The 27633-nt window shown below is 40.0% G+C and overlaps 1 protein-coding gene across 1 annotated transcript; it reads left to right on the forward strand.

Annotated features, from left to right (window-relative positions):
- Nucleotides 1-12595: 12595 nt before the first annotated feature.
- Nucleotides 12596-18700, forward strand: LOC128739964 (uncharacterized). Its single transcript, XM_053835472.1, has one exon. The coding sequence runs from the start codon at nt 12596-12598 to the stop codon at nt 18698-18700; it is 6105 nt and encodes a 2034-aa protein (XP_053691447.1).
- The last annotated feature ends 8933 nt before the right edge of the window (nt 18701-27633 follow it).

The following is a 27633-nucleotide window of genomic DNA, read 5'->3' on the forward strand; positions in this document are numbered from 1 at the left end:
ACGATTAACCACTCTGTAACTGATAAACAGTAGCGTGTTCTCTTCTGAAACCGAACTGGGTCTCAAGGAAGATGTTGTTGGGCTCGGCGTACTCAGTCAGCCTAGTATAGATGTTTTTTTCGTACAGCTTGCTCAGCGATGACAATAGACTTATTGGACGATAACTGCAAGGGTTGGTAGGGTCCTTACCAGGACTGGTACCACTTTGGAGATCTTCCAACTGGATGGGTAGTAGCTTAACTCAAGGCAACGCTTAAAGATGTTCGTCAGGCAGTTTAGGGCTTTGGGTCCCATGTTCTTGATTACGATGTTGAAGATACCGTCCAGACCTGGTGCTTTCATATTTCGGCTGAATCTGATGGCTGTGTTTAACTCCTCAGTTGTTATTTTTTGACATAGGACTACGTCTTACGGCAAGTTTTGAGATAGGGTGTCATTCCAAAAAATCGAAAAATGCGAGCGTAACGAAAAATGATAGGTTTTAAGCGCTAATAGATCAGCGGTTTTCCGATCGATTTTCAATATTCTTACACCAATCGATCGGAAAATCTAAGAATTGACCCAAATGAAGGAAAGTATGGATTATTGATGTTGAACTATTGAAAAATTGAAAATCATAAACTTATGTTTTACCAGAATTCTCGTTTCGTGATTGGTTGTTGGACATGACGTCATCAAAGTAGAAACGCGTTTTCACGCTTCGACTTATAATTCAGTCAATGTTCAATAGATTTCCAAGATATTTACACCAATTGATCGAAAAATCGATTGCAAATATTGAAAATACAGAAAACTATTGATTTTCAATGCGCGTCATTGAAAAATTGAATTATTTTCATATTTTTGCCATCCCTCGTCAGTGCTTCCCTAGCACGGATGACAGATGTTGCTGCTTCCCACGGATAAGGCAACGAAGATAGGCAAATTCACCAAGCGAGGTGTTGGAGCTGGAGCACTCGTTTCGCTGCCGTGAAGGAATATCTGGCTGCTGAAGTTCAATTCCAGAACTTCTGGATCTCCAGCTGGAAATATGCTGCTCGCGATAACGAAACGATCAGAATTATCGTCACTTGCAGCTGGCCATCCGCAACAACGAAGAGTTGAACAAATTGCTGTCCGGTGTCACCACTGCTCAGAGAAGTGTCTTTCCGAACATCCAAGCTGTTTGTTGCTGCCCAACAAGATGGAAAAGAAGGCTTCAATTTTCAACATATCATCGACAAAATGTTCTTTTAAGGACAAAACATAATGTTCATGAAGATTTGAGGAATTCTCGCTCACTGATTTTAATTCTATTTAATTTATATTGATTCTAATTGTTCGCTTCTTATCAAATAATTTTATTTTGTTCGCTTGTTGCTGGTGGTTAAGAAGTTGATCGTCTCGGAAGGTACCAAAGCAGCCAACAAATATTCCAAGTAAATGTATTCGGTCAAGCGTCAAAATGAATGAAACCATAGGTTTAATAAAATGAAAGAGTTTTAGTAACATCTTTTGCATCTTCATATAAGAATTTGTTCGTTCTTCAAAGAACGTTTTTCAGTAACTGATGAAACCTAGGAAACTTGGAACTTAGAGCTCGGTTTTCTTTAGCAACACAATTTTATCCATCACCAATGTTACAGTAATAATACATAGCGTAATTTTTCTTTGGCAGCAAAAGGCGAACGGCTCACTGGTAACTTTGCTCTTTTGTTCAGACTGAAATTGAAATGCTCTATTTTATTTAACGTAGATGATAGAATGAAGGACCATGAAAAATAGGTGTGGCCGATTCTTGTCGCTTGCTCTGCTACATAACACGAAGTAAGCCGGCGAACAGCATTATTCAAACGCTAGCTGAGCTACTGCCAACATTGTTTGCCAGGGCAAACGAAACTCACGCTCGACTCGTGCCAGTTTGCAGTGTGTGTGCAGTGCAGTGTGTTGGAGCTGGAGCACTCGTTTCGCTGCCGTGATGAAATATCTGGCTGCTGAAGTTCTGGAATTGGCGGGAAATATGCTGCACGCGACAACAAAAGGACCAGAAGCATCCCACGTCACTTGTAGCTGGCCACTTGGAGTGGTATTTCATCGTGATTCAGGACTATACACGAACGGCTTCGTTAATCGCATAGCTGCTGAAGTTTAATATTTTTTTGAAACGATGGTTCTACAATTGATGAAGGGACGGTAGGGGAAAGAAATGAAAAAATTTTTTGGTGAAGGAGGGGGAAGAGCGGAAAAGGAAGGGGGGGGGGTATTGGTAGCTATGCTTGACAAGTAGTCATTTTGACTCCTACCTTTTGTCCAATGCTGGAAAGTGCATGAGTCGAACCAAGCTGTAATCTGAGATGAAGTTTTCCGGGACTGGTTAGCGGTTATCGGTACTCCAATTTACCGAACAGAGAATTACGTTAAGTGCGTTAGTGCAAGTTTATTGCAAGCTGGAGTTATGATAATCAAACAATCGGACCTTTCAAGGGCCACATAACGATTGAAGAGTTTATTATATTTTTTTGCCCAGTTAATACCATAATAACACAGGCAACGAGGGAAAAGTTGTATTTTTCGCCATTGCGGACGACCAACAAATGACAATAATAAGACATTTTCTGCGACTTCCAAAACGTCTGCAGGTTGTTGTTGTGACTGACTGAATAACCTTGCGCTTTCACAAGCCGCCTACTCGCGACCACAACCGATCGTTTCTACATCCGTCCAAAAACTGATTGTTCTGTCTTGCAGAGCATTTTGGCTTACCTCACTCTGTCGCTCTTCGCTGGCTCTCGCTCGTAATACCGTGTCTGCATCACACGTACGCACACGTTTGCACAATGTGGCATAGCAACCTGTTTCTCTTACTCTCTCGTTCTCTCATATTTTCAAGCAGACTACACACGCACACGCCCTCATATTGACGGTTAATCTCCGCATACGTAAGACGAAACCTCATATTCTAGACGCTATACATTATTTTCGCTCGAGATTCTCGGAAAAGGTCAAGCAGAAGTCGGTGCAACTTTATGTTATGTATAAAATACACTGAAATAAATTTGTAAATCAAATCATTCGTGATGGCTGATTTCATGAATTTCTTAATGTCATATTAACCATCTGGCACATCCTCTACAGTTGTAAATGCTTTATCTGTGTTCTTTTGTAAGCCCCAGAAAAGTTGCGAAAAATTTTCAACTTTTTGAAAACTCGCGTGTACCGTCTACCGATTACCAGAGGAAAAGCACTATTCAACGTAGAAACATAGATATCATAAAAATTCATTTACTGTTTGGTTTAGTTACCGCCATCCGGGGTGAGAATGTGCCACGGGGGTGAGATTGTGCCAAAAACCAAAACTATTTATTTGTGAAAATTTCTTATATCTATAGAAACTAGTGACCTAAATTCAAAATGATGATGAACATAACATATTTATTCATAACTTAGAATGGAACACAGATAATATTGGCAAACTATTTAGCCTAAACAGGGTTCCAAATTTCGCGATTAAAAATACTCGGAAATAACGCTTGTAAAATATGTCCCGTATAAACCAACCCAAACAATAAATCGCATCAACTTGCTATTTTGAAGGTATATAAACTAATCATTTAGAATGTATTAAAAGGTTATTATGCGTTGGATGAGTTTTGAATACGGAAATAATATTTTTCGAAACTTTGTACTTTTCGCGCTTCATGGGGGTGGGATTGTGCCAAGCCATAGTGATCGATCCAATTTGTGGATTTCACATACACAACAAAAATACGTCAGTATACACCAGTTGTAACTAAATCATCTCTACGGTAGTTGTTAATTGAACAATTTAGTATATATTGACAGGTTTGAAATCAACTTATTTCCTGAATTTTGTGTATACTGAGCTAAAGAACAAAAACATATGTTTTTTTTGCACAATCTCGCCCCGGTTGACGGTACTGACTTGGTTTTGTTTTAATAAAATAGATTCAATCAATTCATGAATATAACTCCAAAATCGGTTGAGGATTGAATGTATACAATGTTTCTATTTTGATAAACGTTACGTATGTAGCTTGTATACATGAAGAATCGTATTATTACATACATGGATACATCCTACTATCGCTACAAAGAGACTTACGTCTGTGCTTACGTGGTCCTACGTCACCTATGCGGTCGTGTCTTGTGCACAACCCCCCTTAATTTTTGAAATAATTGTAAGTACTGTTGTTCTTGCTTATACGAAAAGCTACAATTCCTTCGATCAGCATGGATTTATGCCAGAACGATCCGTTTGCACTAATTTTTTGCATTTTACGTCGACCTGCATCTCGCATATGGAGCAGAAATCTCAAATCGACGTAGTTTACACCGATCTGAAGGCTGCGTTTGACCACATAGATCATCGAATACTTTTACGGAAACTTTCCCGGATCGGTGCATCACAACATTTCGTCGAATGGTTAAGTTCCTACTTAAGCGATCGAACACTACGTGTTCAGCTTAACTCATGTTTTGACGTAGGACTACGTCTTACGGCAAGTTTTGAGATAGGGTGTCATTCCAAAAAATCGAAAAATGCGAGCGTCACGAAAAATGAAAGGTTTTGAGCGCTAATAGCTCAGCGGTTTTCCGATCGATTTTCAATATTCTTACACCAATCGATCGAAAAATCTTCTAAGAATTGACCCAAATGAAGAAAAGTATGGTTTCTTGATGTTGAACTATTGAAAAATTGAAAATAATGAACCTATGTTTTACCAGAATTCTCGCTTCGTGATTGGTTGGAAGATTCTTTACGATGATCTAAACCTATACCAATTTGATATCTGTGCTTGGAAAGTAAGCCAAAACAAGTGACCAAGTTCCCTCATTTCAACAAAATTTCTTAACTCCGCGGTTCAACCTAGACCTTTTTGATGTCCTTGCTTGGGAAGTACGCCAGAGAGAGTAACAAAGCCCCCTCGTGCCAATAGATTTCTAACGAACGCGATTAAACCTAGTCCAATTTGATGTCTGTGTTAGGGAAGTGTACCAGAAAAAATGACACAAGTTCGTTGTCTCAACAGATCGCAAATTCTTTACTGCGAGACGATTAAACCTCGGCGAATTTGATATCTGTGTTGGAAAAATGTGTTACAGCTGTAGTGTTCGGTTATAATACGACTCTGTATAAATACGCATGCTTGCCGTTTCATTAGAAGTGTATTGAAAAGATGTGCTATTGATAAAATAGGATAAATTGGTAAAATCCCTTCAACGTGGGAAACCATGGATAATAAAAACAATCTTTAATTTCAGTAAGGTAGCAGGAAAGCAATAGTTTGTGTTCTTGATTTTGTTAAATTGTTTTCAAATGCACAATCTTTTGAGAATTGAACGTATGCAATGTTACTACTTTGATAAATGTTACATACAACGTGTGTAGCATGCATATATGTTGCATATAGCATGTATACATGAAGAATCGAATGATTACAAGCATGAATACATGCTACTATCACTACAAAGAGACTTACGTAGTCCTGCGTCACCTATATATGCGGTCGTGTCTTGTACACAACCCCTCTGATTTTTTACTCCGCATTCGTCAACAAATCGGGTGTACCTCAGCGCAGTAACATGGGCTCTTTGCTCTTCGGGTTATACTTCAACGACGTAAAGTGACTTTTGGGCGATGCTGTAATTTGCAAAAGCTGCTGGATATTTTCGTTACCTGGTGTCGATAAAACCGGCTCATCGGAAGTACAGCAAAGTGTCAGGTTATGACATTCCACCGAACTGTCAGCCCAATATTTTTCGAGTACAACATTGATGGTCAGGTACTCAGGAGAGCTGATAACGTCAACGACCTGGGCGTTGTTCTTGACCCTAAGATCTGTTTTAACGTGACTCGCTCGACTGTCATTTCCAAAGCAACTCGGCAGCTCGGTTTTATATACATAATCGGACGGGATTTTAAGGATCCACACTGTTTGAAAGCTCTGTATTGCTCTCTGCTGAGACCGCAACTGGAAAATGCATGCCTGGTTTGGTCTCTTTATCAACTTACCTGGACCCTAATAGTTGAACGAGTGCAAAAGAGATTCATTCGCTTAGCACTACGTGATCTTCCTTGGCGTAATCCTGTGAACCTTCCGTCGTATAATGATCGGTATCGCCTCATCGGTGTTGATACCTTAGAGCGACGCAGGAAAATCCAGCAGGCTGTATTTTTCGCTAAAGTGCTTAACGAAGAAATCGATTCTCCGAACATTCTTTCGTTGCTTGCCTTTCGTGCTCCTCAACGTTCTCTTCGTTCCGCGGAATTACTGCAACGTCAGTCGCACCGTACTGTATATTCAACGAACCTATCGCTGCTTGTATCCGTGCGTTTTCTTTGGTGGAACACTTGTTTGAATTCGGTGAATCCCCAAAAACATTTTATAATAAGGTAGTTAATAGTAGAATTTTATAAATGACTACAATTTACTATATTTAGTTAGTATTCAATTATTATTATTTGACCATGAAAATGTTTGTTTGATATGTGATATGTAAGATGTTATTTTTAATTTGAAATTGTACATAGTTAAGAGAAGATAATGGGGATTTTATACCTACACTCAAAATAATCCGCACATAACTAATGGAAAATTTCCATATGAAAATCCTTATGACTATTATGTGCCACACATAAACACAATCCGCCCAGAAGTACACATGAAAATTATATGCATATGAATAGTATGTCCAAATTTTAAAGGTAAATTTTAAAAACACATAAATGGTAACTGTTTGGCACATAAAGTTCATTTACTGGGCACATGGAAAAAATCTATGTGTGAAACACATAGAAACTATATGAAAAGTTTTCTCAGTGTACAAGAGGATGGCCTCTATTTGCCATCCAAACCAGTCTTTCATGGAGACCTAACAGGTCAGATGGATATGAACCAATAAATAAATAAAAAAATAAATCCGCTGGGACCATCCAGATGGACAAGCGTGGACTTTGAGTCAACCCCCACCCCCACCCTGTTTCCACGTGGACATTTTTTTTCTTATGTAAAATTTAACCCCATACAGTTCGAAAACAGACACTGATGAAGCCTGCAAGTCGTAGGCGAAATACGTATCTGTCGCGAATGAATAGATGGTAGAATTTAATTGGAATAGTTTTCTTTTTATTTAATTTCAGGTTTCATATTCTACTAAGCTGCTCCAAAAACTTCAGTTCCTCAATAGGCCATCCGCCACAAGGTTCCATAAAAGAGGCGAGAGAACGCCACGAGGGCGAGACACCGTTGCAAATATATTACTTTTCCCTACGGAAATGTATTTTCAACCTTAATATATTTACCGTTCCCACGCCACCTTGTGGACATCCACAAAAACTTTGCTTCCGAATTCTTGCTTGCCGCAACGACGAAAAAGGCAATCGGCTACAAAGCATTTGTTCTACCCATTTTATGATTATTGACGGCACGTTATGGTAAGGAGCAGCCTCCAAAATGGAAGCGAAAGATAGGTTATCCAACGCGCTTTCAATATCCAAAAAAGTTCCTAAGCAAGATTCCTTTCGTGAAAAAGCAACCTCAATTGTATTCACCACATCATGTATTGCCCGTTTCTTTGTAACAAAACGCGCTGCTCACTTTTTTGATAGCTTGAAATCGTCGCAGAAAGAATCTGCTTGGCTGTATGTAAATTATAAGTATAAATAATGCTTGTCTAGTATGTAAGCTATTGATTTACTTGACAAAATAAACGATATTTGCCCCCGCGACGATTCTGGCGACGGTTATAATTAATCGCTTACGAAAGGGTGGGAAATTGACAATAACGGGTGGCAACTAAAATTTTGGAATTTTTTGCTGCAATGGGATGCCGCAAAAAAGTTCAACTGTTTCCACCAGTACATCTGCAAAGCATTGAAAACAATTGGAATGAAATGCTGAAAGAAGATAAGAGTCCCGGAATACACTGAGGGGCAGATTTCGACGCTGAAATCCCAATGTCGCCGGTTGATAAAAAAATTTTCCGGAAAATGCTTTGTTTTGGACGATGAAAGTCGCTAAAACGCATATTTAAATTCACACTATTTAATTTTTTTTTCAATTTCGGTCAAATTCGCGCAAGCCAGACAACCATTAGGCGAATGTACTATATTTTGTCTATATAAAAATATTTCCATCAGGAGATCTTCAAAGGAATCTCAGAAAAAATCAATTGAAAAATGTGTTATTTTTTGTGAAATTTTTTATAAAAAAATCTTAGTGAAAAACAGTTTTCACAGAAAATGAGTATTTTAGGATAGGGTGATTTATATATTTTGGGCAGGTGTTACGCGTACTCTATTTTACAGCAAAATCAAATGTAAAATGTCCAAAATAGAGTAGGCGTAACGCTTGCCCAAAATAGATAAATCACCCTGCTGAATAACTTTGTAGAATATTTGAAAACAATAAAAAAATCGTGTAAAAAGTTATTAAGCATAATTGATTTTGAAGTGCTCTTTTTTAACACATCATTATATTTTGCAAATTTTCTTATTTTAGTATGTTCTGCAACTTTGTGGAGAAAATTTTTTTTTTCGTTCGTATCACCCTTCACAGGCACCCTAATAGTGCAGAAACATGCACTATATTTTATTATTAAACTTCTCCGAAGACACCACCCTTGAAAAATTACGCATTTTTTACCCAATTGATAATGTCCGCACTTTTTCGAAACCGGACCACTGTGCGGCTAGTGCAACAATCCTACTCTAGCCGAGATTCGAATATACGACGACTGGGTTGTTAGGTCAGCATCGTACCTCGAAACCAACTAAACGGTTCTTCATTTTCAAATTTTTGCATATATTTTCGCTAACTTCGACGACGACCATAGAGCTTGCTAATCCCAGTGCAAAAGGCTACAAAAACTTATCGTTTATCACTCAAACGTAAGTTTTTTTACCGGGGTATAACTGGGGTAAAACAAAAACAAACGTGTAAAATCAATGTACAATCTAACAACAGCAACAACAAATCGCGCGTCGATGTGTGCGTACGATAAACGTCAGCAAGCTCAATGTTTAATTATTGGTTTGGATTCGGCTAGTTTCACTAACGAATCTCGTTAAACTGTATTTCTTTAACGAAATTTCAGCAGATTGTTTTGCCAAATCTCGGCAAACGGTTTTATTCTGCTGAATTTTTTATTGCCGAGCTCGAGAATCAGTTTCAAGTGTGAAGACCTTAAAAATTCAGATAAATGATTTGTAAGAAATAAATATAAATAAATTTAAATAAAAATATAAATAAATATAAATAAATATAAATAAATATAAATAAATATAAATATATATAAATAAATATAAATAAATATAAATATTAAGATAAATATAAATATAAAGATAAATATAAATATAAAGATAAATATAAATTTAAATATAAAGATAAAGATAAAGATAGAGATAGAGATAAAGATAGAGATAGAGATAAAGATAAAGATAAATATAAAGATAAAGATAAAGAAAAAGAAAAAGATAAAGATAAAGATAAAGATAAAGATAAAGATAAAGATAAAGATAAAGATAAAGATAAAGATAAAGATAAAGATAAAGATAAAGATAAAGATAAAGATAAAGATAAAGATAAAGATAAAGATAAAGATAAAGATAAAGATAAAGATAAAGATAGAGATAAAGATAAAGATAAAGATAAAGATAAAAATAAAGATAAAGATAAAGAAGACCATAGCGCAATTATCCCGTACGCTAAAAGTTGACTTGCGAGGTTTGCAAAATTCCGAGCGGGATCTAGTGCAAGAATTTCATTACTTCCGAAATTTTATGCCGTTCTATGCATGACGAACCATATTAAACCTACTCATTGAAATGTTTATGCCAATTTTATTGATAATAACGTTTTATTTGGCCATACCGTAGAGTACTTATTCACTATTGCCCAAATGACCCCTGAGATGAAATGAACACCTGCTATATTGCATAGGTTCATACCTACTAAGGACGAAAACACGATTGTAACGCACGTATGTCTGCGAGAAATTTATGTGTTATTATCAGTACTTTTTCGATTATGAAATGTCGTCCCTTTCTAGAATCTTCGGACTTGCTTCTGTTTTGTTCTAATCGATGGCGATGTAATGTAGGTTGGCAACTTATTCGTATATCCAAATGTTTACGAACACTCAATATAATTATATAATGGATAATAATGATCTCATAAAACGATAGTAAATAAGGAGGTATTTACGAGCGAAAAATATTGCTTGTGGGGCATCTGTGGTTGCTACTTACAGTGGTCATATATTTTTAGAGAGAAACGTCTAACTACGGAATTTTTTGAGATGAACTAGTAGAAAGGTTTTTGTACATTTCAACTTTCTATTTAAGTGCTTGCGTAGGCGACAAACCTTTTATTTGACTTTAAACTTCTTATTTGAATTTTTAAAATTTTATATGTGATCAGTGGAGGAGCTGATTTTAAACTTGCTTTGAACAAAATTAGGTATTTATTCAATAATACTATAGTTTTCCATCTAGTTGGGTTCGAAGTGATCCCACAAAATGTTTTCGGGCACCAATAAACCTCTAATCAAGTTATTTCTAGATGAATGTGGAACATATTGGATGACAATAAAAAAGAAAATTGGTTCTATAGTGCATTCAATAAATGAAAACTTTTTTGCTCTATTAAATTCCACTATTAATTTTTATCACGGCATTTGCGGGCTTCATCAGTAATTTTCGAATTTCGGAAACAGATATTGTTGAAGTCTGAAGTCTGAAAGAACACGGGAAGTTAAACCACAACAATAAAATCGTATAGCTGAATTTTGATTAAAAATAAATTTCTATTTCGAGACAATAGAGATTTTAAACAGTAAGGAAACAAGCGGACACAATTACCCATATTGTTAAATATTTAACATATGATTGATTTTAAGGAAACTGTTATTTCGTTGGAGATAATCGATTTAGTCACTTTTCGTGATTTTAGTAACTCGACGAGTTTGTAGCGAGTAGCTTGGATTTTTGCGATGCGCGAGCAGAATTTTGATACTTTCCTCCTCTTGCTTGGAGGTCGATTTTGATAACTGAAAAGCAAATTGTCACCAACTTTTCAAAAGAATGTTGCAAAATATAAACAAACTGAGCGACGCCTCTCTATGCTGATGCTGTAAAATATAACCCTCACTAGGTTGTGTTTGCATTTTGCAGTTACGTACGCGATAACCGAAAGGGGGAAATCTTTCGAGATTATAACCTCCAAAACTGTAAGGTAAATGAGTTACACCGTGTATTTGGGCGATTATAATTTTCCTGTGAAGCAGGTATTTCTATAATTTGCATTTTTAATTTAATTCAATTATCTTAAACGTATGGGTCATTCCATGCCAAGTGACCGAGAAAAAGTTCAAACGTGTAATCGACCTTCACGGATTTGAACCAAATTTTGCCAGATTGTTCGTTTTCGGTCAGAAAGTAAAAATCCAAAATTTGGTACGGATCGAACATTCCCTCGATTAATGGGAGCGCCTCCATTTTTAAGGAAAATACCCGATTTTAATCGACATGACATCGACATGTTTTAATCGATGAAGTATAACTTTATGTCTGATCAATAAATCAAAGACTAATGTAAACTGCATTTCTGGCATATGCATATTTGAGTATCTGTGAGTATCATTGTTTGAGTGTTTATTTGTAAAAGAAGAGCGAAATATTCTGATTTAATTCTTCATTGAATCAATGGTGGTTTTGAAAAAACCGTTTGAAATTGTTTGGTGGCCCTGAAAAGAACTATGTTTGAGCTGATAGCACTTCTTAAAAATCAGTACTATAATTACTGTTGCCAATATATAGATGGATGTCGCTATTCGGTCCTTTAGACTCTAGGATGATGGTTGCCCGCTAATACAGGTGTAAGCTCGCCCGTCGATCAGTCAACCCCTCGTTTCACCGCTACGACGTAGCAAGTGAACAACGCCCACTGTCATCGCTGATTTAGATCGCATCATTATTGTCATCTGGAGCAAGTCTTAAACTGTCATCGTGAATGATAAGCGAAACCACGTTACGTGCAGCTAAAAATTATTCGTTGAGCTTATTTCCTAAAATTTAATATTACCCACAGCTAAAAGTGCTTAAAATTATCGCTTAAAACCTTTACTTAATCTAGTGCTATAGTGTATGTAAGTTTAATGACACAAATTGATGATTTCAAGTGAATTTCATAGTTTATTCTTACCAGCTCTATAAGTCACATGCTCTCTCGAAAAATTACATGCAAGGAATTACGAAGCAACACAATTAATCTAATTAATTAAAATTATCTATCAAAACGGTGAAAAACTAAATGCAAATCAATTACTATTAGTATATTTAATTTTGCTCGTTCTGTGCAGGTACGCGAGAACGTAAAGTGTACGGAACGTGTCATCAAAAGTAGGGTTAGAAGAGAAGTGAATTGCTAAAAGTATGGTTACAATTATATTGTTATATTCGCAAACTAATTTCACTATTCCCAACAGGAATTTGTAACTCATATTGATGAAATATAGTTCATAGATTCGTAAATTCTGGCGAACTTCGCAGCTTCTCTCCCAACATTTTACAAATTCTTTTATACGAATCGAAACGATGTCGTCTTCCAAACACTCCAAAAGTGGATCAGATAAGGTAACGGACACACGGAGCGGTTCGAGTAAGTTAGCAGCCGCAGACACCGCGAAGCTGATCCCGTCGAGTCATCCGAATACCAATATTGGTCCCTCTCCTAATGCCGAGGTAAATGTAGATATTACCGATAAGTTAAATAGAATCGACCTGGAAAAGGTCCCGAATAAACAGACTACTGTACTGAATAAAAACAGTAAAGCCAGTAATGTCGTCACCGTCGTTAGACGCAATCCGCCGCGTAACGGTCGCGCGATTCGGGTGTCAAACTGTCAGTTATGTGATGAGCTAGACAACGATAACATGGTTCAGTGTGATAGTTGCGACTTGTGGTACCATTTCATATGCGTGAACGTGACATCGGAAATTGAAAATATGAGCTGGAGTTGCTCTAGATGTTGGGCTGCGGTCAGTAACAAGCAAGTGGCTCCCCCCGTAGAAAAGTCGATCCATCCGGGTCCGCCCCCTTCTAGGCAATCGAGAAATAGTGTGAGAAGTGGTAAAAGCGAGACGAGGAGAAGGTTAAAGCTGCAGTTGCAGAAGATTGAGGAAGAAAAGAAACTTGAAAAGCAGTTTCTGGACAAAAAATATGAGGCATTGCTTGAGTACGGTAGTGAAGCTTCCACCGTATTGAGTGACACTGAGTCTTTTGTCGATCAGGCGTCGAAGGTGGAGCAATGGGTAGCTGACACAGAACACTGTGGTGGAGGTACGGATTCAGGTCTAGCAGCTGATGAGTTGGAGAGGCACGTAGCGAAAAACTCGATGTGGCCTACAGAGCACCACGCTCAGAATCTCAGACAAAGCGGACAACAGTCAACGTTTCCCCCAGGCGGTCAAGCGCCACAAGAAGATTATAGTATCCGATTTACAGTTCCCCCTAATGCGACTAGCCTTCCAATGCGACGTTCACAGAACCAGTATCCACATGCAGCGGCGCTGATGGGGACAAGCCAATTCAACCCGAGGCAGAGGTCAACTCCAACAGGACAAGGACGAGCAATGGCGTCTATGGGCGACGAAACGGTTTGCATTCTCAACAGAACTCAACTAGCCGCACGACAAGCGGTTTCAAAAGACCTTCCGGAGTTTAATGGTAACCCTGAGGACTGGCCACTCTTTTTTTCTGCCTTTACAAACTCTACCCAGATGTGTGGATTCTCTAACGAAGAGAACATGCTTCGTCTTCGAAAGTGCTTGAGGGGAAGAGCCTTAGAAGCGGTTAAGTGTCGCCTACTCCACCCTTCCAACGTCGGAGGCGTCCTGTCCACGTTAAAAATGTTATACGGAAGGCCGGAAGCAATTGTGCAAGCGATCGTGAAGAAGGTTCGAACCCTGCCATCGCCAAACATCGACAGGCTAGAAACGGTGGTCAACTTCGCACTCACGGTGGAAAACTTGGTTGCGACAATCCAAGCATGCGAAGTACATGATTTCGTATACAACGCTTCATTACGTTACGAATTGGTGGAACGACTACCTTCTACGTTGAAGCTGGACTGGGCTAAACATTCTAGAGACAAACCCAATCCAAATTTAGTCGATTTCAGTTCGTGGCTTTATTCTACGGCAGAGGATGCTAGTGCGGTGATGCCATCGGTAAGCGGTGAATCAAGGTACCGTCCCAGTAGAAAGGATGGATGTCTGAATGTGCATTCTGAAAGCGAGTCGAGTAATAACGCACTTTACATGACGCCATCGCAAGCGAAATCAACCGTTTCCAGTGAATCGAACATGCGCTGCCCCATATGTATGGAAGGTTGCACAAGCGTTACAAAATGCCAGCGTTTCGCAGAACTTAGCAATGACTCAAGGTGGGCGGCAGTGCGAGAATGTAAACTGTGCCGTAAGTGTCTACGGAAACACAACGGATCGTGCAGACAACAGAAGGCATGTGGCACGAATGGTTGTACTTACTTACACCATCCTCTTCTCCATTCCGATAAGCAACAATTAAACAGTTTTTCTTCACCGGTACCAACCGCACCTACATCAGCGGGAACATCGCAACAGAGTTGTAATATACATCAGGGTCAATCGCAACTCTTATTCCGAATACTTCCGGTTATTCTCTACGGGCCGGAAAAAGCTGTAAAAGTCTACGCGTTTATAGACGACGGCTCTGACATCTCGTTAATGGAAGAGCAATTGGCGGAAGAGCTGGGAGTCATTGGGCCAATGAAATCCTTATGTCTTGGGTGGACAGGAGGTGCACACCGAACGGAGGCCTCCTCAGAGTGCGTGAATTTGCGAATCTCGAGCTGCAGTAAGCAACCGAAGCAGTATGAATTGTCCTCCATACACACAGTGAAAAGCCTCAGAATACGGCCGCAAACACTTCAGTACTCCGAACTTCAAACAAAATATCCTTACCTCTCGGGTCTGCCGATCGAGTCGTATGAGAATGCCTACCCCCGCATTTTAATAGGAGTAGACAACCTTGGCATCGGAAATATCCAGAAATGTCGGGAAGGACGAAATCACGAGCCAGTTGCTGTTAAAATGCGTATCGGATGGACACTATTTGGCAGATGCGCACCTGAAGGCAATGTCAAACATTCTATCAACTACCATTCAGTCAGTGTTTGTAGATGCAACAAGGACCTGGATGAAGACCTTCATCAAATCGTTAAAAACTTCTTCTCCCTAGACAGTCTCGGCATCAGCAAGCCCGAGAAACTCCTACAGTCGCCAGAAAACCAACGTGCACACATACTGCTCGAAACGCTAACGATACCTAGAAATAAATGCTACGAGACTGGACTTCTCTGGAAGTACGACGAAATCCGTCTTCCAGACAGCAAAGCTATGGCCCTGAAGCGGTGGCAGTGTCTAGATCGTCGTATGAAGCAGGACCCAGTGTTGGCGAAAGCAGTAAAAGATAAAATCGAAGATCATATTCGGAAAGGATATGTGCGAAAGCTGTCGGAGGAAGAAATACAGGCGAAGCATTCTCGTGTCTGGTACTTACCCATGTTCCCGGTAGTAAACCAGAATAAACCAGGGAAGACAAGGCTCGTTTGGGACGCAGCGGCAGCCGTCCATGGTGTATCGCTAAACTCCGTGCTATTAAAGGGTCCAGATCTACTCACTTCTTTGTTGTCGATTCTGATTCAGTTTCGCGAATATCGGACTGCCGTGTGTGGTGACATTCGCGAGATGTATCACCAAGTTCGTATACGGGAGGAAGACCAACACAGTCAGCGATTTTTCTGGAAAGACGATGAGACCGACTCCGGTCCGAGTACTTACGTCGTACAGGTTATGACATTTGGAGCCTGCTGCTCACCGAGTACCGCACAGTACGTAAAAAATACTCACGCACGAAAATTCGAGCAGGAATACCCTGCAGCCGTTGAAGCGATCGTAAAACATCACTACGTCGACGATATGCTGCTGAGTGTTGAATCGGAGTCACAAGCAGCTCAGTTATCTGCAGAAGTCAAAAGAATACATGCGTTGGCGGGATTCGAAATCCGTAACTGGGCGTCAAATTCACCGGCGGTATTACAAGCGATGCATGAACCGACGATAGGAGAGAAAAACCTAAGCGGTGAGAATACGGTCGAGAAGATTCTCGGTATGTGGTGGAACACTTCAACGGATAACTTCACATTCAAGATCTCCACCCGTATTGACAAGCTCTTGTTGTCTGGATGCCGTCGACCAACTAAAAGGGAAGTTCTTCGGACGCTTATGATGATATTTGATCCATTAGGACTCATTGGACACTTCTTGATGATCCTGAAAACACTTCTCCAGGAAATCTGGCGTACTTCCATAGGTTGGGATGATATGATTGACAACACACATTTCGAGAAGTGGACAACTTGGTGTGCAGCGCTTCCAAGGATAACGACTATTAAAATCCCGCGATGTTACCGAATAGTGACGTCTACTGCAAACGAAACTGTAGTTCAGCTTCATACGTTCGTTGATGCGAGCGAAACGGGCTACGCCTCTGTGGCTTATCTAAGATATCAAGAAGGGAGCGCCATCGAGTGCGCCCTTGTGGGTTCTAAAACAAAGGTTTCACCCCTGAAATTCTTATCTATTCCCCGTTCCGAACTTCAAGCTGCGGTTATTGGCGTCCGACTGGCCGAAACCATATGTCAATCACTATCAGTCCATGTGCATCGACGCTTCTTTTGGACGGATTCCAAGGACGTACTCTGCTGGTTGAATTCTGATCACCGGCGTTTTAACCAGTATGTCGCGTTCAGGGTCAGCGAGATACTTGAGGCTACCGAAGTACGAGAATGGAACTGGATTCCAAGCAAGCAGAACGTTGCCGATGAGGGCACTAAGTGGAAAGGCAACCCGGACTTATCCGCCACTAGTCGCTGGTTTCGAGGACCACAGTTTCTGTGGAAGCCATCCGAGCACTGGCCAGTTTCGAATAAACCTGTTGGAAAAACTACCGAAGAACTGCGTCCTCATCTACTGTACCACACCAAGACCGAAGCTCCGTTAATAGACGTTAGCCGTTTTTCCGATTGGCAGAAGATACTCCGATGTACTGCACGTATTTTTCGATTCGTGCACAATGTTAAATCTTACAAACAGAAGAAAGAGCGTAAATATGGACCACTAGAAAGAGAGGAGTTCGTGAATGCCGAGTGCTACTTGTTTCGCATCGCACAGACGGCAGCTTACACAGATGAAATCGCTATTCTCTCCAAAAACTTAAACACGGAAAATCCAGATAAATGCTTTCCAAAAAACAGTCCTCTTTATCACCAGTGCGCCTTTCTCGATCATTATAACGTACTCAGAGCTCAAGGTCGAACACGTGCCTGTTCGTTTATTACTAAAGACGCTGCTCAACCAGTTATTCTCCCCCGCGAGCACCCAATTACCTGGCTTATCCTGCACGATTTCCACAAACGGTTCAACCACCAGAACCACGAAGCAACGATGAACGAAATCCGGCAACGGTTTCGTATCTCCAAGCTAAAAGCGACATACAAAAGAGTCCGCCAGGACTGCCAAAAGTGTAAAAATAGTCACGCGTCACCTCAGCCTCCTTTAATGGCTGACCTGCCGCCACAACGGCTTGCTGCATTTGCCCAACCCTTTACACACATGGGGGTGGACTATTTCGGTCCTATGTTGGTAAGCGTAGGAAGACGCTCCGAAAAACGGTGGGGAGTCCTCGCAACATGCCTTACTATTCGCGCTATCCACATTGAACTAGCTCATTCACTGACGACCGACTCTTGCATTCTGGCAATACGTAACATTATGGCTAGGAGAGGCGTACCGGCGACTATCATCAGCGACCATGGAACTAACTTTCAGGGAGGCAGTAAAGAACTGCGAGAAGCCCTACAGAATGTTAATCAAGAGCAACTGATAAAAGAGTTCACAACTTCCGACACGGAATGGACTTTCATCCCAACGGCGTCACCGCATATGGGCGGCGCTTGGGAACGCCTCATCCGGTGCGTGAAGTCCAACCTCTACAAACTGCAATGGAGAAGGCTTCCGACCGATGAGATCCTTCATAGCACGCTTCTGGAGATCGAAAACATGATTAACTCACGGCCATTGACAGATATCCCTATGGACGAAGACGACGACTCACCGGTACTCACACCAAATCATTTCTTGCTGGGATCGTCGAATGGGCTCAAACCATGGGTACCGTGCAACGTAGATCCCACGATGCTGCGAAATAACTGGAAACAGTCACAGCGTATGACCAACGAGTTCTGGCGTTGGTGGCTAAGGGATTATCTTCCCGTCATTACCCGGCGTACCAAGTGGTTTACTAAAGTGAAACCACTCGAAACAGGAGACGTGGTGATCATCGTAGACCCAAATGGTCCTCGCAATAGCTGGCCATTGGGACGCATCATCGCCACCAAATCAGGAACGGATGGACAAGTGAGAAGCGCTACCGTGCAAACCAACAAAGGCATCTACGAACGACCTGCGGTGAAACTCGCGGTGCTCGACGTAGGCGTTAGGGATCAACACGCCTTCGGAAGACCTCCTGCGCATTCGGGGGGGAGTGTAAGCTCACCCGTCGATCAGTCAACCCCTCGTTTCACCGCTACGACGTAGCAAGTGAACAACGCCCACTGTCATCGCTGATTTAGATCGCATCATTATTGTCATCTGGAGCAAGTCTTAAACTGTCATCGTGAATGATAAGCGAAACCACGTTACGTGCAGCTAAAAATTATTCGTTGAGCTTATTTCCTAAAATTTAATATTACCCACAGCTAAAAGTGCTTAAAATTATCGCTTAAAACCTTTACTTAATCTAGTGCTATAGTGTATGTAAGTTTAATGACACAAATTGATGATTTCAAGTGAATTTCATAGTTTATTCTTACCAGCTCTATAAGTCACATGCTCTCTCGAAAAATTACATGCAAGGAATTACGAAGCAACACAATTAATCTAATTAATTAAAATTATCTATCAAAACGGTGAAAAACTAAATGCAAATCAATTACTATTAGTATATTTAATTTTGCTCGTTCTGTGCAGGTACGCGAGAACGTAAAGTGTACGGAACGTGTCATCAAAAGTAGGGTTAGAAGAGAAGTGAATTGCTAAAAGTATGGTTACAATTATATTGTTATATTCGCAAACTAATTTCACTATTCCCAACAGGAATTTGTAACTCATATTGATGAAATATAGTTCATAGATTCGTAAATTCTGGCGAACTTCGCAGCTTCTCTCCCAACAACAGGAGTGATAGGAAATACCAAATCACTGTAAAGTAGAAATGGATTAGTTTTATCAAAATACTGACCGTCCGTCAGTGCGATCGTGCGGTAAATGAGCAGACGGCGAACCTAGTGTGCGATTTTATAGCCACTGGCACTGCCGTTGCTACTTGTAAGCTAGTGTAGGTATGGAAGAAACCAGATCGGCTGCTGCTGCTGCTCAAATAATTATCCGAATGGAACGTTAATCATTTAGAAAGTGTAGAAAAATCTTTCCATTCTTCAATTACTATAGTTCTTATAAGAACTGTTTAAGACCACAACGGCCTACTGCTGAATTTGCTGCCCGTCAGTCGATCCGTTTCCATTTGCCTTCAGTGTTGGTTTGCGAAAATCACCGCCAAAATGCCATTGGGTTTGCCTCGAATTGTCATCGAAGATGACATTAATTGCCCCAAAAGTCCTTGGATTTGCCTCCAATTGCCGCCAAAATGCTATCGTTTTTACCTCCCAATTGCTATCGGTGTTGCCTCCGATTGCTGGTGTTGCCGCCAAATGCCGTTGCTTTCGCCACCAATAGCCGTCGATGGTAAATTCTGACCGTCCGTCAGTGCGATTGTGCGATGAATGAGCAGACGGCGAACCAAGAGTACCATTTTATTATAATCACTGGCACTGCCGCTGCTGCTTGTAAGCTAGTGTAGGTGGTGGGGGAAACCAGATCAACTGCTGCTGCTGCTCGAATGATTATCCGATTATCCTGCGATGGGGATGCAAAATGTAACGTAAAGTGCATCGTGTGGGATTCACGTTGGCCATTGCCCGCTGATTCCGCTTGTCTTCGGGGTCGGTGTTGCCGTCAATAGCCATCGATGTTGCCAATTGGATTGGAAAAGGGGTGTGGCTTACAAAGTGGTCTCAAAGGTTATCATTTGGATCCAAATCCTTTGGTGTATCTAATTGTCGTCCGTGCCTGTGAAGCTAGGCGATCACAAGGGAAATGTATGGGAAAATTCGACCTTAAAACTTTACACACATTTTCACTATTTAGCGTATAAAAAATTATTATTAATATGTTACTATAAAATTGCTGGACATTTTATCTATCCAACGACATATTAACTGTTATGTTTCGTTCAGTAGTATAGTAGCTATTAGCGTTTGAAATATTTCATTCAAATGTTACACTTCTATTTTTCGTTTTTACAAAGTGCTACCCAGTCCCAGTATAGTAAACAAAGACGTAGTCCTACGTCAAAAAAATTTACATGAAGATGGGGTATCGCTTGCTTTAAAACGCTGTATCTCGGCATTGGAAAAGAATACCTCAGGGCGATTCTTATGTAAAAAAATTTGCAAAATACGATAAAGTTGGAATTTTTGAGATCAAATTGTCTTCATTGCGAGAAAAACGAAAATTTAGTTTTCAAATTGAGTTTAAAAATATTTGGCAGCACTGGTGCTTAAAAATATTTTTTTCGAATTCCTTGCGTAATTTCCTTAAAAAATGTGAAAATAGTGTCTTTCTAAACCCAATACTTCCGGAGATATAAGCAAAATAAAATAAGAGGTTTTGACAAAAACGGGTATTTGGGTAGGGGTAAGGGTAGGGTGCTCCCATTAATCGAAGGAATGTCCGATCGGCACCAAATTTTCGATTTTTGCTTTCTGACCGAAGAGGAACAAACTGGCGAAATTTGGTTCAAATTCGTGAAGGTCGATTACACGGGGCTCGGACACTTCGCGTGGAATGTATGTATAATATTGTTCTTATAATTTTAATGTTTATAATATAGGGTGGTTTATATATTTTGGACAGGCGTTACGCGTACTCTATTTTGGACTTTTACGGCAAAATCAAATGTAATGTGTCCAAAATAGAGGAGGCGTAACGCTAGTCCAAAATACACAAATCACTCTAAGTTCTGCAAAATTGGTTCTGCTGTAAAACTTAGATCATTTAAAAATGGGGCACTAGATTTTGGCGTTAGCGACGCTCCCAGTGACCGGAAATGCAAACTTTTGGAAGCGTTGTGTTGTTTGTAAATAGCTTTGTATATTAAACAGCTGAACAGCTCGGCATATTTTTAAAGCTTTAAAGTTTAAAGCTAACGTGGTTTTGAGATATTTATCATGCAGGAGGATAAAAGAAAACTAATTGTCACCTGCAAAATTCATCAGCGTCAACTCGGGAGCTGGCAAAACTGACAGATTATCCCAAAAGATCTGTGGCACGAGTAAATAAAAAGTACAACGAAACTCTCATTGCTGCCCGAAAAGCGCCAACCAAGCGTTGGAATGGAGCTCTTGATCGTCAACTGTGGCTGAAGGTCATTCGTAAAATTAAGGCTAGTCCCAAATTCATGGATTATGCTTTAGCGGAAAAAAACTGAATACTGACCGCTATAAGGCGAATCCATCTCGGAAAGGCTACAAGTATTACCGAGCAAGTAGAGAGTCCAACCGAAACCTCAAACATTTACAGGTTATGTTCTGTTTTGCTATGTACAGTACTACAAACGTCAAACTTGTTTACATTTAACTTGTGCAGATCACTAATAATCATACAACGTTGGTAGATAGAACACACTTGAGGATTCTTCTTGCAAAAATGGTACGGAAATATTACGTAGTCAGCTGCAGACGTAGCGGCTGATTATCTGAATGGTAATCGGGTCCGCCGGTGTCGTTTCAAGTCCGTTCGAAGCGGATTGAGTCCCGAATCGATGCGGACAAACTGCAAGGTTACGTGTGCTTTCAATTGTCTTGAGTCGATAACAACCTGCACGGCACCACCATTTGCAGCAGATTTTTTTCATCATAAGCAAATTGGTGAAATTTTCCACAAATGAGCGCTGGCTCGTACTTTCATTTAGCCGCAACGCGATACTGGGGCAGATATTCGGCAACTTCTCAGTAATATAATCTAGCAAGAAAATATCCAAAATGAAAATAACTTTGCTGCTCTAGCGACCTATTTCGGCGTGATAGTCGGTAACTCTGCGGGCTGCACAGACTGTAGTTATTCCAACACCTGCAGCTTCCGGCATCCTCAGTGATTTCAAAATAATAGTGGGGTCGTTGTTTGGGCACCCTATTACGCGGTGCATGCGAATAGAATTGAGTTCATTCAAAAGAACTTTATAAGATATGCGTTACGTGTCATACCGTGGAACGATACAACGAATCTTCCTTCATATGTAGAACGTTGCAGGCTCATTGACATCGATACGTTAGCTGCCAGAAGAAAACTACTTTAGTGAATGCTTATTTTCGGACTAATCAACGGGGATATTGACTGCAGCCCACTTCTTAGTCTGATATGCATACATGTCCCTCATAGGCAACTGCGTAACCATACACTGCTATGGCATCGTTCCCATCGTTCTAACTATGGCCACAATGAACCGTTGACTATGTGCTGCCGTGCTTTTGATGAAACATCAAGCGTGTTCGACTTTAATATCAGTAAATGTACCCATAAACATAAAATTAAGGCCTTAACCTTCCTAATGCATTAGAAAAAAGTTACATATTATGCATTAAGGGTCGAAAACGACCCAAGTTTTGAAATTGCTCTCATTCATCCATTTTCAATCCGAATTTCGTTTTCTTTACCTCGTTTGAAAGCTATGGCCAAAAACTAGCACCCAAGGCATGTTGGGGAATATTTGTTGACTGATGGCCATATATTTTGAGATAATTCATTTTGCGGCACATCAAATCACATTGGCTTGATAAAATAAGATTAATGGAAGTACAATGGGAACATTTTGGACCCAAGCGGCCATTTCCTCATTGGTTCTGGAACATCCGGTACCCGGTTTTTGTGGACAATTTTAAATTTTAGGATGATTTATCTTGCGACACGACAAATTACATCAGCTTGATAACGTAAGACTATTGAAAGTATAATAAAGACATTTTGAAGGCAAATGGCTACATCAGCATTGGTCCCGGAACATCCGGTACCCGGGTTTTGGGGCCATTTTTGTATTTTAGGATAACCCATCTTGCGACACATCAAATCACATCGGCTTGATTAAATAAGACTGATGAAAATAAAATAAGGTCATTTAGAAGCCAAATGGTCATTTTACCATCGGTTCCGCAACATCCGGTACCTGGTTCCGCGGAATATTTTTGGATTATGAAATAATTCATCTTACGGCACATCAAATCACAACGCCTTGATCAAATAAGACAGTTACAAGAGCTATGGGGACCATTTGAAGACAAATGGCCATTTCATCATCGGTTCCGGAACATCGGGTGCACGGTTTATGAGAACATTTTTGGATAGGATAATTCATCATGCGCCACATCAAATCACATTGGCTTGATGAAATAACACTAATGGAAGTACAATGGAAAAATTTTGGAGCCAAAATTACCATTTCACCATCGGTTCCGGACTATCCGGTATCCGGGTTTTGGGAACATTTTTGGATTACAGGGTAATTCATCTGCCCCGAGTTACCCCGTTTTACGGTTCATTATAAATACCGGGTACCGGATTATATGCGACTGACGCCCCATTATACTTCCATTGTTGTTATTTTATCAACGCGATGTGATTTGAGGTGCCGCATGGTGAATTATCTCAAAAGCCAAAAATGTCCCCCGAAACTGGTACCGGATGACCCAGTACCGATGGTAAAGTGGCCATTTGGCTTCTAAATGACATTGTTTTACTTCCATCAGTCTTATTTTATCAAGCCGATGTGATTTGATATGTCGCATTATGAGTTATCCTAAAATACAAAAATGTCCCCAAAAACCGGGTACCGGATGTTCCAGGACCGATGCTGATGTGGCTATTTGCCTTCAACATGTGTTTATTATACTTTCAATAGTCTTATGTTATCAATGAGATAAAATTTGACGTGCCGCAATCGAAATCATCCTAAAATTCAAAAATGGCCTCAAAAACCAGGTACCGGATGTTCCGTAACCGATGGGGAAGTGGCCATTCGGGTCCAAAATGTCCCCATTGTACTTCCACTAGTCTTATTTTATCAAGCCAATGTGATTTGATGTGCCGCAAAATGAATTATCTCAAAATATAAAAATGTTCCCCGGGACCTGGTAGTGAGTGTTCCGGAACCGACGCAGAAGTGGCCATCAGTCAACAAATATTCCCCAACATACCTTGGGTGCTAGTTTTTGGCCATATCTTTCAAACGAGGTAAAGAAAACGAAATTCGGATTGAAAATGGATGAATGAGAGCAATTTCTAAACTTGGGTCGTTTTCGACCCTTAATGCATAATATGTAACTTTTTTTGCTGTGGCTCTTCTAGATGTCGCTGAAAGCTGAAACTCCCCCACAATGCTAATTTTCCAAAGTTAGGAAAAGTCAGAAAATTTCAAGTCTCTAGCTCGTACCGTTACTGAGTATCAAGCTTTGTAAGTATGCCGATGGGTCGAAAACGACCCCAATGCACTAGGAAGGTTAAGTTAGCGAATAATCTGTGCAACTATATGTTGAAGAAATAAATTAAAATAAAGCATGCAAATTAATTTGTTATAGATGTCCTTTCTCTAAAAAAAGGAATATTCGCGCAATATTTTTTTCGGAATTTCACTAGATTCTTGATTTTGAAAGACGATAACTTATGAACGCATGGTCAGAATAATACGATATTAATATCAAAATGTCAAGAAATCTGTCCTGAACGCATTTTTCATGGTGTCCATTCAAAACAAATTTCATATGGGAAGGCCGTCTATAGACGGTCTTACTCGTTAGAGGGATATGGCCTGGGAGAAGACGTGGGTTCGAATTTGGTTATAATTGGCTCCTACTATGGCTTGGTTCGATCCGCAGATCCCTTAGCTTGGGTAAAGAGGAATGGTACGCATAATTTAAGTGTTACTTAAATGACCCTCTCTTACCAAATTTTCCGCTCTTTCCCCTTCGTGTCTCGCCACTTTGAGGTACTATCAACACCTTTGTTTCATTACTCTCTTCTACCGTCCCTTCGATCAATTGCAAAAAATATCGTTATAAAAAATATAAATTAAATTACATATTAAATGTCTGACCTCATAACAAACGTCAAGAAAAAACACAACGTTGGTCTACGTTTCTTACCGAGCTAACTTGTTAAAACTTCACCTCACTCTATCGAATTGCATCAACCGATTATTTACAGATTTTACCAAGGAAAATAACTAGCGGCAATGATACAAAAATTAAAGCTGTACGAAAACAAATCTATTTTTCTTCTGTTTTAAAGCAAATGACAATTCTAAAACTTGCAATAGGCTGTTTCCGTCAAATACAATGGATTCACATTAATTTTACAGTTTAATTTATGTTAGTATAGTTAACGAACGGCGTATTGGCATGCTGAGGCGTTTTATATCTATGTCCCTTAAATATATAACCGTTTTTGAAAAATAAACAAATATTTCCAAATTTGAATATTTTACTTATATCATAAAAGGCTGTACTACTGAATTTTACCTAATTAATTTATAAGGAATAGGCTTGACCCAATGCAACCGGTAGGAAGCTTCACATATGCCAGTTTTGCCCATTTTATAAGCTTCATGTGCCAGCGCTCGCAACCTGTCATTCGATGTTTTTCACTGCATCTTCTCCGTGAATGGGATGCCTACCTCTGCCTCCGTCGTTTCCAACTTTCGTTTTATTTATTTTTATTAAAAATATTTTCGATTTCCGCATCGAGGATACATCTTGATCTCAAATACGTCATCCGGGTAGTCGTTCTGCATACCGAGAATCTCCATGGTATCGATTTGCTTCCACTCTCTTCGGTTATAACGACTGCTCTAGCTATAGAAGCCTAACGTTAGACTCTTTGACTGGACACTGGTGACTTATTATATATTATCATTCCTTTATTCACACGCACATTCGGTAGGTGGCAGTGGGTGGTTAGGTGGTTTAGCAAAGGTCGAAGTTACCCGCCGTAAGTAAACGATGTCGAGGAGAACGTTGAACGTGCGGAGCAACCTGTGCTGAAGGGATATGTGTATTTTGCATAACATACGCATAACGAACGAAATTTTCTTCGGAGGATGGGGAGACGCTAGGGAGTGTGTTTTGGGGAGTTGAAAGAGTAGCTAAGGGTGGTACACACAGTAACAGAGGACTCGGTCGTGAAGTGGACAACAACGTTACCAAGAATTGTAAATATGATTTGTAATTTACATACGAGCTCGTCGCATATAACCTGTACCTGAAATGAAATCGGTACATGGTACTTTTGGAGAAGACAAGGAAATGAGAAAGATGGTTGTGATAATGGACTATACACAACTGGAAGTTTAGGGGGGGGGGGGGGGGGGGTATGTTTATTATATATTTGGGAAAAACAAAACCTGAGGGCAAGTAGCTTGATAAAAGATGCTATAATCCTTACGAATACGTGTGGCGATAACACTAGATATGAAGCGGAATTGTTTGCTATGAATGGCATCGTGCGTGAACAATAAGTTGTTTTAGCTATTGCAAAACCAAAACACTTGGTGATATCTTCATAAACTTAAGCAGCACAACAATTTCGAGTTCAAATCCGGATAGATATCTAAGACAGATTTAGCATTACTCAGGTATTATAAAAAATCAGAGGGGTTGTGTACAAGACACGACCGCATATATAGGTGACGCAGGACTACGTAAGTCTCTTTGTAGTGATAGTGGCATGTATTCATGCTTGTAATCATTCGATTCTTCATGTATACATGCTATATGCAACATATATACATGCTACATGCGTTGTATGTAACATTTATCAAAGTAGTAACATTGCATACGTTCAATTCTCAAAAGATTGTGCATTTGAAAACAATTTAACAAAATCAAGAACACAAACTATTGCTTTCCTGCTATCTTTCTGAAATTAAAGATTGTTTTTATTATCCATGGTTTCCCACGTTAAAGGGATTTTACCAATTCAATCCTATTTTATCAACAGCACATCTTTCCACTACACTTCTAATGAAACGGCAAGCATGCGTATTCATACAGAGTCGTATTATAACCGAACACTACAGCTGTAGCACATTCTTCCAACACAGATATCAAGTTCTCCGAGGTTTAATCGACTCGCAGTAAAGAATTTGCGATCTGTTGGGATAACGAACTTGTGTCATTTTTTCTGGCACACTTTCCTAACACAGACATCTAATTGGACTAGGTTTAATCGCGTTCGTTAGAAATCTGTCGGCTCTAGGGAGCTTTGTCACTCTCTCTGGCGTACTTCCCAAGCAAGGACATCAAAATGGTCTAGGTTGAACCGCGGTGTTAAGAAATCTTGTTGAAATTAGGAAACTTTGTCACTTG

The sequence above is a fragment of the Sabethes cyaneus genome, chromosome 3 (assembly GCF_943734655.1).
Source record: "Sabethes cyaneus chromosome 3, idSabCyanKW18_F2, whole genome shotgun sequence".
Classification (NCBI taxonomy): domain Eukaryota; kingdom Metazoa; phylum Arthropoda; class Insecta; order Diptera; family Culicidae; genus Sabethes; species Sabethes cyaneus.